We start from the raw sequence: 16285 nt of genomic DNA on the forward strand, positions 1-16285 counted from the left end.
GGTAGATTCTATCAGATTTTCTGCATTGATAACAGTTATCTAAAAATAAAGACTGGCGACCTTCTTTCTTTGCAACCAGAATTCCTTTTATTTATTTTTCTTGCCATGTTGCACTGGCTACAAACTCCAGTATAATATTGAATAGAAGTGGTGAGAACACACATCCTTGTTTTTTTCCTTCATCTTTGCAGAAAAACACTTACTCTTTCCCCATTAAGTATGATGGGAGCTATAGCAGGATTTTTGTATTTGCATGTTAGCAGGTTAAGGAAGTTCCTTTTTACTCCTAGTTTTCTGACAGTCTTTATCATAAGCGGATGTTGTATTTTGTCAGTGCTTTTCTGTATCTATTGAAATGATCACATGGCTTTTATTTTTGATATGTTAATGTGGTGAATTACCTCAATTAATTTTCAAATGTGAAACCAACTTTGCATTCTAGAGATAAGCCCAACACAGTCATGATGTATTATTCTTTTTATATGTTGTTGGATTCAGTTTGCTAAAATTTTGTTCAGAATTTTTACATCTATATTCATGAGGAATATGTGTCAGTAGTTTTTTATCTTGTGATGTCTTTGCCTTGTGTAAGTATCACAGTAATACTGGGCTCATAAAATGATTTGAGTATTCTCTCCTCTTCAGTTTCATGGAAGAATTTGTGCAGAATTTTTATTATTTCTTCTTTAAATGTTTGGTGAAATTCCATAGTGAAGCCATTTGAACACGGAATTTCATTGTAGGAAATTCAAATTCAAATACTTTAATAGATATAGAACTGTTCAGGGGCTGGCCGCATGGCTGAGTAGTTAAGTTCACGTGCTCTGCTTTCGTGGCCCAGGGTGTCACCGGTTCAGATCCTGGGCACACACCTAGCACCACTCATCAAGCCATGCTGAGGTGGCATCCCACATAGAGGAAATAGAAGGACTACAACTAGAATATATAACTATATACTGGGGAGCTTCGGGGCGAAGAAGAAGAAGGAAAAAGGAAAGATTGGCAACAGATGTCAGCTCAGGGCCAACTTTAAAAGAAAAAAAAGAACTGTTCAGTTTATTTCTTCTTAAATGAGTTTTGGTATTTAACATCTTTCAAGGAATTTCTCATTTCATCTAAGTTGTTGAATTTATTGGCATACACTTATTCTCAATATTCTCTTATTATCATTTTAGTATCTGTCGAATATATACTGATGCAACCTTCCTCATTCTTGACATGGGTAATTCGTCTTTGTCTTCATAGATTTCCTGTTTTACAATTTATTGATTTTCACTCTGATCTTTATTATTTCCTTTCTGCTTATATTGGTTCTAATTTGCTCTTCTTTTCTAGTTTTAGGATGGAAGCTGAGATCACTATTTGTGACTGTTTTTCATTTCTAATGTAGGTTTTTAGAGCCATAAATTTCCCCCCTAAGTATTGTTTTAGTGGCATCCCCAAAATTCTTAAATATTATGCTTTCATTTTTATTCAGTTCAAAATACCTTCTAGTTTTTCTTTTACACAGATCATTTAGAAGTGGGTTATTTAGTACCCAAACATATGGGGATTTCCCAGAGATATTAATGTCAGTGGTTTCTAATTTAATTCCATTGTAGTCAAAGAACGTACTTGATATGACAATTTTTTAAAAAAAAATCATCTGAGACTTGCTTCATTGCCCATAATGTGGTCTATATTAGTAAATTTCCGTGGTTCCTTGAAGAGAATGTGAGTTGTGCTATTTTGGGATGAATGTTCTTTATTTAAATGTCAGTTGGGTCAAGTTGATTCATAGCGTCATTCAAGTATTCTTTATCCTTGCTGATTTTGTCTACTTCTGCCAGCTATTAAGAGAGGGGTATTGAAATCTCCAGCTATAAATTTTGATTTGTCTCTTTCTCCTGGAAGTTCATGTTGAAGAAATACTTCATGTATTTTGAAGTTCTAAGGTTCATAAATATTTAGAATAGTCATATCCTCCTAATTAATTGACCTCTTTTATATTAGGAAATGAACTTCTTTAGCTCTGGTAATATTCTTTGCTCAGAAATACACTTCGTTTGATATTAATGTAGTGACTTCAGCTTTATTCTGATATTTTCTTTTGATTAGATTTGTTTGATTTGATGAGCATAGTATATCTTTTCCCATCCTTTTACTTTTAACATATTTGCATCTTTATATTTAAAGTGTATTTCTTTTAAGCAGTGTTTGAATCTAATCTGGTAATCTCTGCCCTTTAATTCAGACGACTGGAGCATTTACGTTTAATGAGAGTATTGGTATGGTTAGTTTAAGTCTATCATCTTGTTATGTGATCTCTACTTTTACCATCTGTTCTTTGTTTCCTTTTTCCTGTTCTTTTCTTCTTTGTTTTGGATTGAGTATTTTTTTTAATGATTCCATTTTTTTCTCCTTTGTTGTCTTATTAGCCATAACTCTCCGTTTTGTTATTTTAGTGGTTGCTTTAGGTTTTATAATAGATATCTATATACCTGTATATTATAGTATACATTATACAACCTCACATATAATAAAAGAAACTTACAATATTATTCTTCCACATCTTTACTCCAGTCCTTAATGCTATTGTTGTCATATATTTTACTTATACTTATGTTACAATCCCCACAAGACCTTGCTATTGTGTTTAAACAGTCAACTATCTTTTAAAGAATTTCAAATAACAAAAAAATATAATTTATTTACCTATGTAATCATTTTTGTTATTTTTCTTTCCTTGGAGTAGATCCAGGATTCCATCAGGTGTCATTTTTCTTCTGATTACAGGACTTTCTTTAAGATCACTAGTAGGGCGAGAGTCAGCTGCTGATGAATTCTTTCAGCTTTTGTGTGCCAAAAAAGCCTTTATTTCACATTTATTTTTGACAGATACTTCCACTGGACATAGATTTCTAGATTTACAGACTACTTTTCTTTCAGTACTTTAAAGATGCTGCTTCACTGTTTTCTCACATTGGTTTTGATGAGAAATATGCTGTCATCCCTGTGTTTGTTCCTCTGTGTGTAATGTGTCTTTTTTCATTGACTGTTTTAAAATTTTCTCTTTATCATTGGTCCTGAGCAATTTGATTATGATGTACCTTGGTGTTTTTTTATTCATGTGTCTTATGCTTGTGGTGTGTTGAGCTCCTTGGATCTGTGGGTTTATAGTTTGCATCAAATTTGAAAAATTTTGGCCAGTATTTCTTGAACTCCTTTTTTGATTTCACCATCCATTCCTCTGGGGATCCTATTTGTATATTAAGCTACTTGAAATATTTTTGGGTTTTTTGGAATAGATTTTATTTTTCAGAGCAGTTTTAGGTTTACTTAAAAATTTCACAGCAAGTACAGAGAGTTCCCATATGCTCCCTCTCCCCACCCCCTATGGTTTCTCTCATTATTAGCATCTTGCATTAGTGTGAAACATTTGTTATAATTGATGAACCAATAGTTATACATTATTGTTAACTAAAGCCCATAGTTTACATTAAGGTTGATTATGTGTTGTACAGTTCTATGAATAATGTCATGCATCAACCATTAAGGTATCACACAGAATAGTTTCACTGCCCTAAAAATGTTCCATAACCCACTTATTCATCCTCCTTCCCTCCCCATTAACCCCTGGCAACAAATGATCTTCTTACTGCCTCTACAGTTTTGCCTTCTCCAGAATGCCATAGAGTTGGAATCATATAGTATGTAGTCTTTTCAGATTGGCTACATCATGTAATAATATGAATTCAAGATTCCTCTATGTCTTCTCATCATTTGATAGCTCATTTCTTTCTATCACTAAATAATATTCCATTGCATGGATATACCAGTTCGTTTATTGCTAAAGAAAAATTATTCTGATGCTTGTTGAAATGTAAAGGAAGAATTCACTCAAGACTATTGCAATAGGGGTCATGACTATTTCAATACGGGAGAGGAATTCTTCTCAACTATGACTATGCCAAGGACAAGTGCAGATTTATAGACAATGGACAGAGTGAGGGGGTCAGTGGATGGGAAATTACTAAGAGGAGATATCAAGACTAGGGAGATTCTTGCCAAAGGCAAGCCAAAGACTTATGTATCTAAGGTAAGATGAGGAACTTGATCAGATATCAGAGGTGGGGGATAACTTAGCCTGAGTCTCACTAAAACTGGGCTCGAGGAGGATAGACACAGAAGGTCAAGGTCAAGGACTAGTCAAGAAGAGGACTCAGAGGAGTCTAACTTTTAGTCAAGGAGAGAGAATTGTCATTATCCGTTCACATACTGAACAGCATCTTTGTTGCTTCCAATTTTTGGCAATTATGAATAAAGCTGCTATAACACTTCATGTACAGGTTGTGCCCTCCATCTGGAAACTTAAGACAGTAAATTGGGGCAATCACAGGGCTCAGCTGTTTCTTCCAGTTTCTCAAGGATCACTTTCCTTCATTACCTGATGGCCAGTCTTGAAAACTATTGCTTTATGTATTTTGTCTGTTCGTTATTGTTTCAGATAATATAGCAAATTTGGTCTCTGCTACTCCATCTTGGCTATAAGCAGAAGTCCCAAATGTCATTAACCACAGTTTACTAAGGAGGAAACAATGACTAGATTTTTTTTTTTTTACTTGCCCAAGGTCATATAGCTGATTACTGTTTGCTAATTAGTAAATACAGCAATGGGCAAGGGGCAGAACTATTTCAAGTGGTCCATCTGCATTCCAGTCCTCAGAACAGAAAGGGAAATGAAGCATCTTATGTGAGAGAAGAGCTAGAATTGCTGATTAATGAGACAGGATAGGTGAACCATCCTTCTTTTGTTGACAGCCAGACCTAGGTCAAAGTCGCTGAAAACTGTTAAGAATAAGAATTCCCTGTACTGCCAAAGGAGAGATGAGAAAGTCATTTTCCCTAATGGATTATTACAGGAAAATCCCAACACCAATCTAGAGGGACATTTTGACGTTTAGGATGACCTGATACACAGAAGGACACCCCATGAGTCAGTGCTCATTCTACTCAAACCTGCACTACAGCCAGCATTGGGGGACATAAACGTCCCTTGCCTGCCCTTCTAAGCAGCCATCCAGTTCCATACTACCATCTACATAAAAATAGTAAACCAGATTTTGAAGCATCTGATAAATAATCTAAAAGATTATTAAAATCACAATGTGTTCATAATAAGAAGTAAAATTAAATGAGAAAAGAAATTTCATTTGGACGACATGACTGTCCATCTTGTAAGTTCAAATTGGCACAGTAATCATGAGTGTGCTGGACTCATATTTGGTTGGACTTCAGATGTCAACATACCAGCACATAAACAGCAATAACAAACTACGTGGGAGAGGGGCTAGCTGCCAGACAAGAGGATACAATTTCTATCCCTCTAAAAATTTCAGTGTCATGCAAAAACAATCAATTCCATGACAAATTTAGAAAATAGTAGATAAAACATGAATAAGCATTTAATTCCTTTATCTGATGGGAAACCCGAGACACAAATATCATTAACACATACAAGCACAGCTTTTTGAAGTTCCAGGTTTCTCTATAAGTGGCACTTTGTAGATTACAAATATGTTTTTATAACACATCATTAAAATGTTCAGCCTGCCAAGTAAAAGCATTCATTATATCTCCCTGTTTGTCAAGTTTAGAAGTCTCTATACAAATTTCACTTGCTTTATTTTAATTATTTGGGCATCAATTTTTCCTGTCTCTTGATTAAAGCCAGTCTCCTTTTCTTCCATTCTTAAGTGCATTTTTGTGCAAGTCTTGGAATTCATGAGCACGTCAGGAAGATCAAAATACAGTTGGGAAAATGACTAGCTAGCAGAATGAGTCATAGTCTAATGTTTGATCGCTTACATCAAAGATTATATGCGGGAGTTCAGAAACATTTCATATTTTGCTCATGTTGTGATGTCTTCAAGTAGCACCTCCTCAGTTGTGGAAGAAATTACTACAAAATTCCCCCAGCTACCTGCTGCCTAGGATAACAATCAAAGTTGCAATCTCTGCCCTGCCATTATATTGTGTCAGTCTACTGTAGTATTTGAAAGGATAGGCTTAAAAAAAAATTAAAACACTATTTGCTAACTGGAGTCTAGCTGTGAGTTTGTTTTTCAGGGCTTTGTTAAATCTATAGAATGGCCCAATATGTCCTGTTCATATAACTTTTGATGTCTGTGGATCTCAGACTGTATTCCTGGTTTGACTTGTAGCAATGCAATTTAAAAAAAAATACAGTATCTTCTTAAAAGCAACATAACCAATTCAGGATTTATTCACTGACATCATTCCTGCAACATGTGACATAGTCAAACATGTTACAATAGCTCTTTTTTCTTAAATTTCACAAGGAATTCAAGAATATCAGACTGATTCTGTTTCAGTTATATCACACCTTGATGCTATGGTTTTATTCCAGTTAGATTCTTTGTCTTCTTTTCTCCCTTTCTCTTCCCCACTCCCTCCACTGTCTGCCTCCAGGACTGGGTATGGGGAGGCAAGTGGGAAGAGTGGGGCAAGAAGCAAACCCACTCGGTTTGAGACACTGAAAGTTTGAGTCAGAGTATCAATTATTCAAAATACAGTAAGTTTAAGATAGAATTTAGACCTTAGCAACTTGATATCACTAATTTCAAGTTTTAGTTCCAGCAATGTAAGGCACTCTGAAATTCATCAAGGGTTGCTCTGACATCTCAAGAAGCCGTCAGCAGTGTCAGAATGAACGATGACAAGGCTTTCATTGGTTCTCAACTGATGGCCTTTTTTAATCGTCAATGCCCACCACCACCCCAAATAGACACAGAGGGAATAAAGCCCAAGAATGGTACTCACCAGCCTTGATGTGGACATCCTGACTTCTAATTTTCCCTGAAGGATTTTCAGCTGTGCAATAATAAGTATTATCATGGATTAAGGTACTAAAGCTTGAAGGAGGGAAGGGGAAAATTTGGAGAGTGCCGTTGGGGTGGACGTGGCGGATCCCGGGAACATCGTAGATCTCCTCGCCCGTCGCTAGGTACCATCTGAGAGACACAGGAGGGATGCCCGCAGCGGGGCAGGGCACCAGGGTCCCCGTGGTGCTCGCAAACACTACCTCTTGCAGAGATGCATTGACAAAGTACAGGCTGGAGTGAAGGTCCTCACTGAAAACTGAAAAGACAACACAAGAACCGGTCAGTAAGATGCGCCTTCTAAATCTGTCCTCTGATCAGCCTGGTCTCAGAAGGTTATTCTCGACTAAAACTAAGTAATTCAAAATTTGTCAACCTACTAGGGACAGAGAGGCTTATTTTTCCAATAAGGTACCATCCTCATCTCATATTTTGTACACAAACTAAGTTATATCCTGGATCTTAGCTTTGACTAGATCTTCAGCCCTGCACCGCATGCTCGGTTCTGTCTCCATATTACTGACCACTATTGGAAATTATATTATGTATTTTGTAATCATTTATTGTCTGTCTCCCCCGCTAGAACACAAGCCCCTGAGGACGAGGTCCTGATTTCTCATGCTATTACCTGGAGCACAGAACCTAACCTTCAGAGGGCACTCAGTAAAGAGAAGCTAAATAAATGAACGACTAGATCCAGTTGCTAGGACCAAATTGCTCAGGTTGGTAGGTACACTGAGAGCTATTTTGGAATGAAAGTAGTCACAGGTTTTTAAAATTAAATTTGAAGTTCATATGTAAAGTCCTTTTAAAAGCACAATTTGTTTTCTGAAAATAGCGTGCAATCAAAAATGCATTTTTTCATTGAAAATATATAGCAACATTTTGACAAAAGTATCATTCAATTCCACCAGACTGTAACAGTCTCTGTGTCGCATTTTACATTTTATTTTCTGGTCCATCTCCCTACACGTCTTACCTATATAATTCTTATAATGTGCATACATAAACCATGCAATTGCTAGAGACTGTTTCATCCTCTTAACACTGTTTCATATACATAATATCATATTTCTCTACAGACTTCACAAGTAAATAGTAAGGGGTGCACTTTTGTATAATATGAGTTTCTAAACTATTTTCTTGACCTTAGTTATTTAAACTGTTTCTGTTTTAATTACTACAAATAAAATGTCTGCAAACCTGTTCACACATTTGGTTTTTTAATTCATTGATTGAGTGCCTAGATTGCACTTAGTAACAACTAATTATGAAGTGTCATTTATACAAACAAAGGAAACAACTTCTAGAACCCAGAAATTAAACAAAAGATTTATAAATGCCACGAAGACCTCCTTCTAGGACCTCTGTGCTTATATATGACTTTCTTTAACAAATGCACACCCAGTCATATATTCACAAGAGAGAATAGGAACCCTGGATGCTTGGAATTAACCTCACTGGGCAGAGACGAGAATAACATCTATTGAGCACCAATTCCCTCCCAGGCAATGTTATGAGACCTGAGTGTTAGTTCATTTGCTCTCAGGAACAACAGCTTTGCCAGGTGAGTATAGGCTCCACTTTGCAGAAGATGATGTGGAGACTCAGAAGGGTTGTCACCTGACCAAGGATGGAGCTAGGATGTCGCAGAACCAGAATTGGTCCTTCTGATGAGGACTTTCACTATGTGGCTGCCTTTATCTATAAAGCCAAATCTTGAGGAAGCTGTGTTGACAAAATTGAGCATCCTCCAGATATCTTGCTTGAAGCATTTGCCCACTTTCTTTCTTTTCTTTTTTCTTGAGGAAGATTAGCCCTGTGCTAACATCTGTTCCCATCTTCCTCTATTTTATATGTGGAATGTCTGCCACAACATGGCTTGATAAGCAGTGCATAGGTCCACACCTGGGATCCGAACCAGCAAACCCTGGGCCACCAAAGTGAAGTGGGCTAACTTAACTGCTACGCCACCAGGCCGGCCCCCACCCACATTCTCTTAGTCTCTATCACGGGCAGTGACCACGAGTTGGCCCATCAGGGCTAGTGCTGACTATCTCTGAGCTGGGAAACAGAGTGAATGCCATTGGTCAAAAGACAATGGAGAAAAATACACTCTGTAAGGGCGACAGACTTACTCAAAGAGAAGACAGGGGTGTTCATCAAGTGGTAACTGATAGTTTGCTGTCCCAATCAAAACTAAATTCAGCAGTGCTCCATAAATCAGAATATGAAAATTATTGCTCACTGAGAAACTGGTTCGGATCAGAAGCGTAGTTCCTAGTTAAACATTGCAGCTTTCAGCTCAAATAAAAATGCTGACAGTGGCACTGTGATTTTACGTTTCGGCTTTCTAGGAAACTGACATCACCCCAAACATATTGTTAGGAAGGAGGTAACTGTCATTCTTCGAGGCTAATTAATTCCACCCAGATTCTTTTCTTCCCTCCCCACATTACCCTTCTGTCATCTGGATTGCGGGTAATTAAAACTAAATAAAACTTCGTCAAATTTGAATTTATTCTCTTGCCTCATAAAAGTAGCCTTGTTAGAAGAGCAAGTCTTTGAAAATGTGAATGTATATAAGACATATTTCTTAATTAAACGTATAGTTTCCTACTGTAAACCACATCCCAAGAGCCAGCTTGTGAAATTATTTAAATGACTGCGAGGAAAATGCAAAATAAATGTTTAATCCTAGTAAAGAGATAAGTGACCTGTAGGGGATTACTGTCACTTCTCCTTACATTTTTTAAGGCATTTCACATTTGTCTTTCTATTTCACACCACTGGGTTTAATAATGTAACATAAACTCATTCTCAAAGATACACGTCATATGGCCACAGGCAAAAGAAAACCCAACTATATTCCAACAGTTTTTGTTTCTTCCATGTAAGGGACCATCCATCTGCTTACATAACAGTAATCCATTTTATGGTGTGCCGCACGCACTTCAAATACAGTAACATTTGCTCCCTCCAGTAAGGACACAGGCAATCTTAATGTGAATTATGTGTGTGTGAAAGTTCCTTGAAAATAACTGCAGTTTAATAACAGAAAGCTAAACAAAACATTTGGCAGCCTCTTGTTGTGAAATTCAGGGTATAAATTCCTGCAGTACAAACACTAAGAGTGATGGAGGAGGCAGCTTCCGAGGATTGTTCCTCCATTTGCAGAGTTCTCCAGATTTTATATCCTTATAACAGATGGTACAACCAAGGCTCTAGTGACAAACATAAAGAAGAATGTTACATTAAAAAGAAAAATAAGTCAATATTGCTTTCTTTAAAATTCAAAGATGGTAAGGTGGAAAGAAGAGATGAGGGAGAAACTTTGCAGAAAGGAATGACACCATCATTCATGCATGCAATGATGTTTAGTGAGCATCTGCTATGTACCAGGCCTTGTGCAAGATCCCAGTGATCAAATTTGCAAGGTCAAATGATCTGTGTCATGGTACTGCTCTCAAGGAATCTCTGGGCTAGAGGGTGCCATGTTCATGCAAAGAGATTGATGGTAATTCTTTTGCTGAGTGTTGTGGCAGAATTATTCACAAAATGCTACAGGAGCATAAGTGGTAGAGAAAGCTTGCCAGAGGAGGAAGGGAAGGTAGATTCTAGGTAGAAGGCATAAGAATGTTAGGTCACTGAGTTTCTTAGGCAAGAGGGAAGTGAGAAGATACAGGATAACTGAAGGGCAGAACTAACAGCAACACAATTTTGGAGAAGAAGTTTGAGGTTCTTTATATTCATTTATTCTGTACATACTCACTCATCACCTAGTAAGTACCTGGCTCTGTGCTAAGGCCTGAGGACACACTAACGACCAAGGCTTGGAGGGCGATCTCCGGGAGCTTACATTTCAGAAGCTTATTGTAAAGTCTAGATCATAAGAGGTGTCAGATCTCAAGATGAAAAGCATCAGCTTAATTCCGCGGGCAACAAGGAGTCCCACCCCTAGGTATATACCCAAGAGAAATGAATACAGATGTCCATGCAAAAACTTGTACACAAACGTTTAAAGAGGCATTATTTAAAACAGTCAAATGTGGAAACAACTCAAGTGTCATCAACTGAAGAATGGATAAACAAAATCGGGTATATCCATACAATGAATATTACTCAGCAATAAAGAGAAATGAAATATTGATATATATTGAAATAGCGATGATATAGACATAGATAGCCCTTTATAACTTCATGCTAAGTGAAAAAAGCCAGTCACAAAAGATCACATACTATATGACTACATTCATATGAAATGTCCAGAAGAGGAAATTGTAGAGACACAAGTAGATGAATGGTTTACTTAGGGCTGGAGGTAGGGTGAGGAGGTAGGAGGGTGACAGCTAAAGCATGCAGAGTTTCTTTTCAAGGAGATTAAAATCGTCTAAAATTGACTCTGGTGAAGGTTGCACATATCTGTGGATTTACTAAAAACCAGTGAATTGTACAAACGGGTGAATGCTATTATATGTAAATTATAACTCAATAAAGCTATTTAAAAAAAGAGAGGGTCAATGAAAGTTTTGGCACAGAACAAGTAATTTCCCAGATTGTAGTTTCAGAAAGTAAATACTAGGTGGATGAGGAGTGAAGACTAGAGATAGGAAGCCTGAGTAGGCTGCTGTGGGGGCGGCTTAGACCTCCCTGGGCGTTGGTGCTGTGAAACGAGGAGAAATACTAATTATATAGATATGCCTGATTTAATCCTGCCAGAATTTGTGGGCAGGGCATGGAAGTAAGGAGAGTGAGGATAAGGAAAAAGTCAATATGATCCAACTTTAATAGCTTGTATGCCTGGTTGCATAGTTACACTATGAATGAAGATGGAGAACACAGAAGACAGAGCTGGTTGGGTAGAGAAAATAATGATGTTAGTTTTACTAAGGTTAAGGGGGCCCTTCCCTTGGGGCATCCATTAGCAAGTTGAGAATAGGCATCCAAGATCCCAGAGAGATTCCACAGTGAAGGAAGCTGAAGTCCACCACTGGGTGAGATATACAAAGAGAGTGTGAAGAACAAGAAGAGACAAAAATCAGAGATATCCTCTGGGATTGTTAACATATAAAAGGCAAGCAAAGGATATTCGACAAAGGACTTGCACCCAAAATGCATAATGAACCCCTCTAAGTCAAGAAGAAAAAGACAATCCAATAAAAAATGGACAAAAGACACGGACAGTCACTTCACAAAGGCCAATATACAAGTAGCCAATAAGCACATGAAAAAATACTCAATGTCACTAGTCATTGGGGAAATGCAAGTTAAAAGCACAAGGAGTTACCACTACATAACCTTCCGAATGACGAAAATGGAAAAGACAGAATATATTGAGCGTCTCAAGGATATGGAGCAACAGGAACCTCATACATTTCAGGTGGGAATATAAATCGATAAAATTATTGTGGAAAACTGTTCACCACTACCTGCTGAAGCTGAGCATACGCATACTCTATGACTTAACAATTCAACTCCTAGGTATCTACCCAACAGAAATGCATACATATGCTCACCAAAAAAAATACACACTGAGGGGGCCAGCACTGTGGCCAAGTGGTTCATGGTTTCAGATCCTGAGTGTGGACCTCCTCCACTCAGCTGTGCTGTGGAGGCATCCCACATACAAAGTAGAGGAAGATCGGAATAGATGTTAGCTCAGGGCTAATCTTCCTCAAGCAAAAAAAAAAAAAAAAAAAAAAGGAGGAGGATTGGCAATGGATGTTAGCTGAGGGCAAATCTTCCTCACCAAAAAAATAACCACACTGGAATATTCATAGCAGTACTATCGGTACTGGAAACCTCTCAAATATTCATCAATAGTAAGATGAATAAATATATTGTGATATATTTGCATGTTGCATCACTACATAACAATAAGAATGAACAATTACAAACAAAATATTATGAATTTCACAACCATAATATTGAATGAAAGCAAACAGACACAACAATAGTATATACTGTTTTATTCCATTTATATCAAGCATAAATATGGGAAAAACTAATCAATGATGTTGAGTCAGGATAATGGTTACCCATGAGGGAGGGGCTAGAGAATGGAAAGGGCAAGAGGGGGCACCCAGACAGCTAGCTATGTTCTTTCTCTTGATCTGCGTGCTGGGCATATTGATGTTTGAGCTAATGAAAAGTTCATTGAGCTGTACACTGTGATATGCACACTTTTATGTATATATTCTACACTTCAATTAAAAAGTTGAAGATTTTAAAGAAATGGAAAAAGACAGAACCATCAAGGAGATAAAGGGGAAATTATGAGACGAGCAGCCCAAATCCTAGAAAGAATGATGCCTTAGAAACAAAAGGACAGTATTTTGGGAAGTCAACCAGCAGTTTTCAACAGTATTAACAGCTTCAGAGAAATCAGAAAACATGAGAACTAAAGAAGACCACTAGTTTTGCAAATTGAGTATATTCATTTTGAATGGAAATGTCATTTAGGTCCAAAATACTTTCATTGATTTTATAGGAATATGTAAGTGGATACGCTTACTAAAACAAACCATTTCTATAAATGTCTTCCAAAATGAAAAGGAATGTAATTTAGCCTTAGGTAAATATTATCTAGAAAGCATAACCCTTAGCTGATTCTGAGACTCCAAAATTTTTTATATTTAAATAAATGCTTAGAAGTTTAGTGTCATCTTGATCAGACAGTCTGAAAGCAGATAAATGAATGGTCTCATAATGACTTGGAAAGCATTCTAAGTTTCTATGAAATAATTGCAAGTCAGGTTATAAAAATGTGCTCATACGTTACAGTAATTGTGCATTTAACTCTATTTCAATCATTCTATCTATTCCCCAGCATGGAAGAAATTGTGCAACTGTCCTCATGAATAAGAATTGGATAAAAACATGAAATGACACAGAACTTAGAAATATGAAATTCTGTCTCTGTCCATTATATATATATAACCAAAAACTGGATTTACCCTCCTGCAAGGACACAGTCAGGCAGTACAGAACAAGAAGCCATGAAATAAGGAAACAAGCACAGTGGGTCCTGATAGTGCCCAAATTTCTGCCCGGAGAGAGATCCCAAATCATTCCACAAGGAGGAAACCTAAATAGAACCTGGTGGAATTTCTGAGTTGAGTAGGAAAAAATATGAAGCTTGGGAAGGCCAAGACCACTAGAATTTACAAAGCAGGAAGAGGGAAGTTGCATAGAGAGGGAGCTCCAGAGATCTGAAGAAGGCTCTCTTGGATGAGTCTTGAGCTGTGTACTGACATTTCATGTGCTTGAGCAAACTACTGATGCAGCAAAAGAAACATCAGAAAGGAGCAGGTGGAAGATCCCTGAAGCTCACACGGAGGAGGGAAAAGCTCATGTTCCAACCAGCCAGAATGGAAGGAACCAATACACGGGGTATCAGATAGAGTCCTCAAGTAAACACCCACAACAGTGGGGACAAAACACCATAAAAATACTTAAAAGTGATCCCAGAATGGATCCCAGAAGGGATTAAATTGATTTCAAGTAACTTAACTGCACAACAAACAAACGTGAATACTAGTTAATGGAAAAGAAAAAAATCTGATAATCAATAATGTAAAATTTACAATATCTGGCCACAAAAAATATTGGACAGAAGCAAGAAAATATGACATGTTATCAGGAGTAAACCCATTCAATAAAAACAGACACAGAAATTGCAGATGCTAGAATTAGCAGGCATGGACATTAATTAAAATAGCTATTATAAGTATTCGCCCAATATATTCAAGACAGTAGGAGAAAGCAAAGGCATATTAATGAGAGAGATGGAGATCGCCAAAATGGAACTTCTTGAGATTAAAAATACTATATAAGAAATGAAAAACAAGCAAATGGAATTAACAACAGATTAGACCTTGTAGAAGAAAATGTCAGTGACCCAGATGAGAGAGCAATAGAAACTACACAATTTGAAAAACAAAAAACAGGTCTAAAGACAATAAATATGAAATTAGCGAGCTCTGGGACAATATCATTTGGCCTAATATGTATACAATTGTTCCAGAAGGAGGACAAGAAACAGAAAATTTTTGAAGAATTAATATCCAAAATTTTCAATATTTAATGAACATTAGAACCTCAAATATCCAATAAATTTAATGAACACCAAACAAGAAACATGAAGAAAATTGTACCATGACACATCATAATTAAACTGCTGAAAGCAAGTGATAAAGAGAAAAATCTTAAAGGCAGCCAAAAATTTCTTTTTAGTTCATATTACATACAGAGAAACAAAGATAAGAATGAAAGTAGACTTCTCACCAGAAATAATGCAAGCCAGATGACAGTGGAGACAAAAAGTTAAAGTATTATTTTAAAAGAATACAGAGAAAAAACCTTGCCAAGGTAAAATTCTATACCTAGAAAAAAACTTTCAAAATGAAAGCAAAATAATAATGACTTTTCAGACATTCAAAAGCTAAGAGAAGTCATTGTCGGTAGACCAGCAGTACAAGAAATGTTAAAGGCAGGCTTTCAGGCAGAAGGAAATTGATATCAGATGGACATTTGTGACTTCACAGAAGAAATCATAGTGCCAAAATATGGTATATATGTGGATAAACATAAAAAAAACTTCCTTATTTAAAAAACATCATCAAAAGAGAATTTGCTATTTAAAGCAAAATAACAATGATGTATTGCGGGGTTTATACCATATGTAGAAGTAAAATGAATGAAAATATCATCGTAAAGGCAGGTGGGAGGAGGGAAACAATCTGCTGTGGTGTCTCCTATACGGTAAGAGGTAGAATATTATTTGAAAGTAGGCCATGCTCATTTAAAGATATAAATTGTAAACTCTAAAACAAGCAGTTAAAAAACAAAACAGAAAGCAAAACAAAACTTAGATATTAACCAATAAATGTAGATAAAATTATTTTTAAAATACTCCACTAATCCCAGAAGAGACAAGAAAAGAAAAAAGAAAGAACAAAAAATAGATACAAGAAATAGGAACAATTATCAAGATGGTAGATTTAAATCTGACCCCAAATGATGTTCACATTATATAAAAATGGGCTAAACACTCCGATTAAAACGCAGAAATTGTCAGATTGAATAAAAAATCAAGACCTAACTAGACACCATTCAGGAGAAACTCATTTTAAATATGAAAAAGAAAGGAGATTAAAAATAAAAGGACAGGAAAATATACCATGCTAACACTATTCAAAAAGAAAGCTAGAGTGGCTATATGAAAATCCAATTAGATTTCAGGATAAGGAATTCTACTAGAATGGTTAATGTCTAATGATAAAGTGGTCAATTCATCAAGACAATATAACAATCCTAAATGTTTATGTACCTCATAAGCGAACTTCAAAGTACAGGAAGCAATTCTTCCAGAATTATAGTGAGAAATATCAAACCCAAAATGA

At 36.5% G+C, this 16285-nt stretch overlaps 1 protein-coding gene across 6 annotated transcripts in view; it reads right to left on the bottom strand.

The window, feature by feature from the left end:
• Positions 1-16285, bottom strand: part of DSCAM (DS cell adhesion molecule) — a 690516-nt gene that overhangs the window by 572867 nt on the left and 101364 nt on the right. For all 6 annotated transcript variants that reach the window (XR_011433076.1, XR_011433077.1, XM_023630201.2 and 3 more), the window contains exon 2: positions 6823-7140. Coding sequence is in view for 2 of the 6 variants with exons in the window: in XM_023630201.2 (XP_023485969.2) it covers positions 6823-7140 (318 nt within the window). In the remaining 4 variants the exon portion in view is untranslated. The remainder of the gene's footprint in view (positions 1-6822; positions 7141-16285) is intronic.

Source organism: Equus caballus, chromosome 26 (genome assembly GCF_041296265.1).
Source record: "Equus caballus isolate H_3958 breed thoroughbred chromosome 26, TB-T2T, whole genome shotgun sequence".
In the NCBI taxonomy this organism is placed as follows: domain Eukaryota; kingdom Metazoa; phylum Chordata; class Mammalia; order Perissodactyla; family Equidae; genus Equus; species Equus caballus.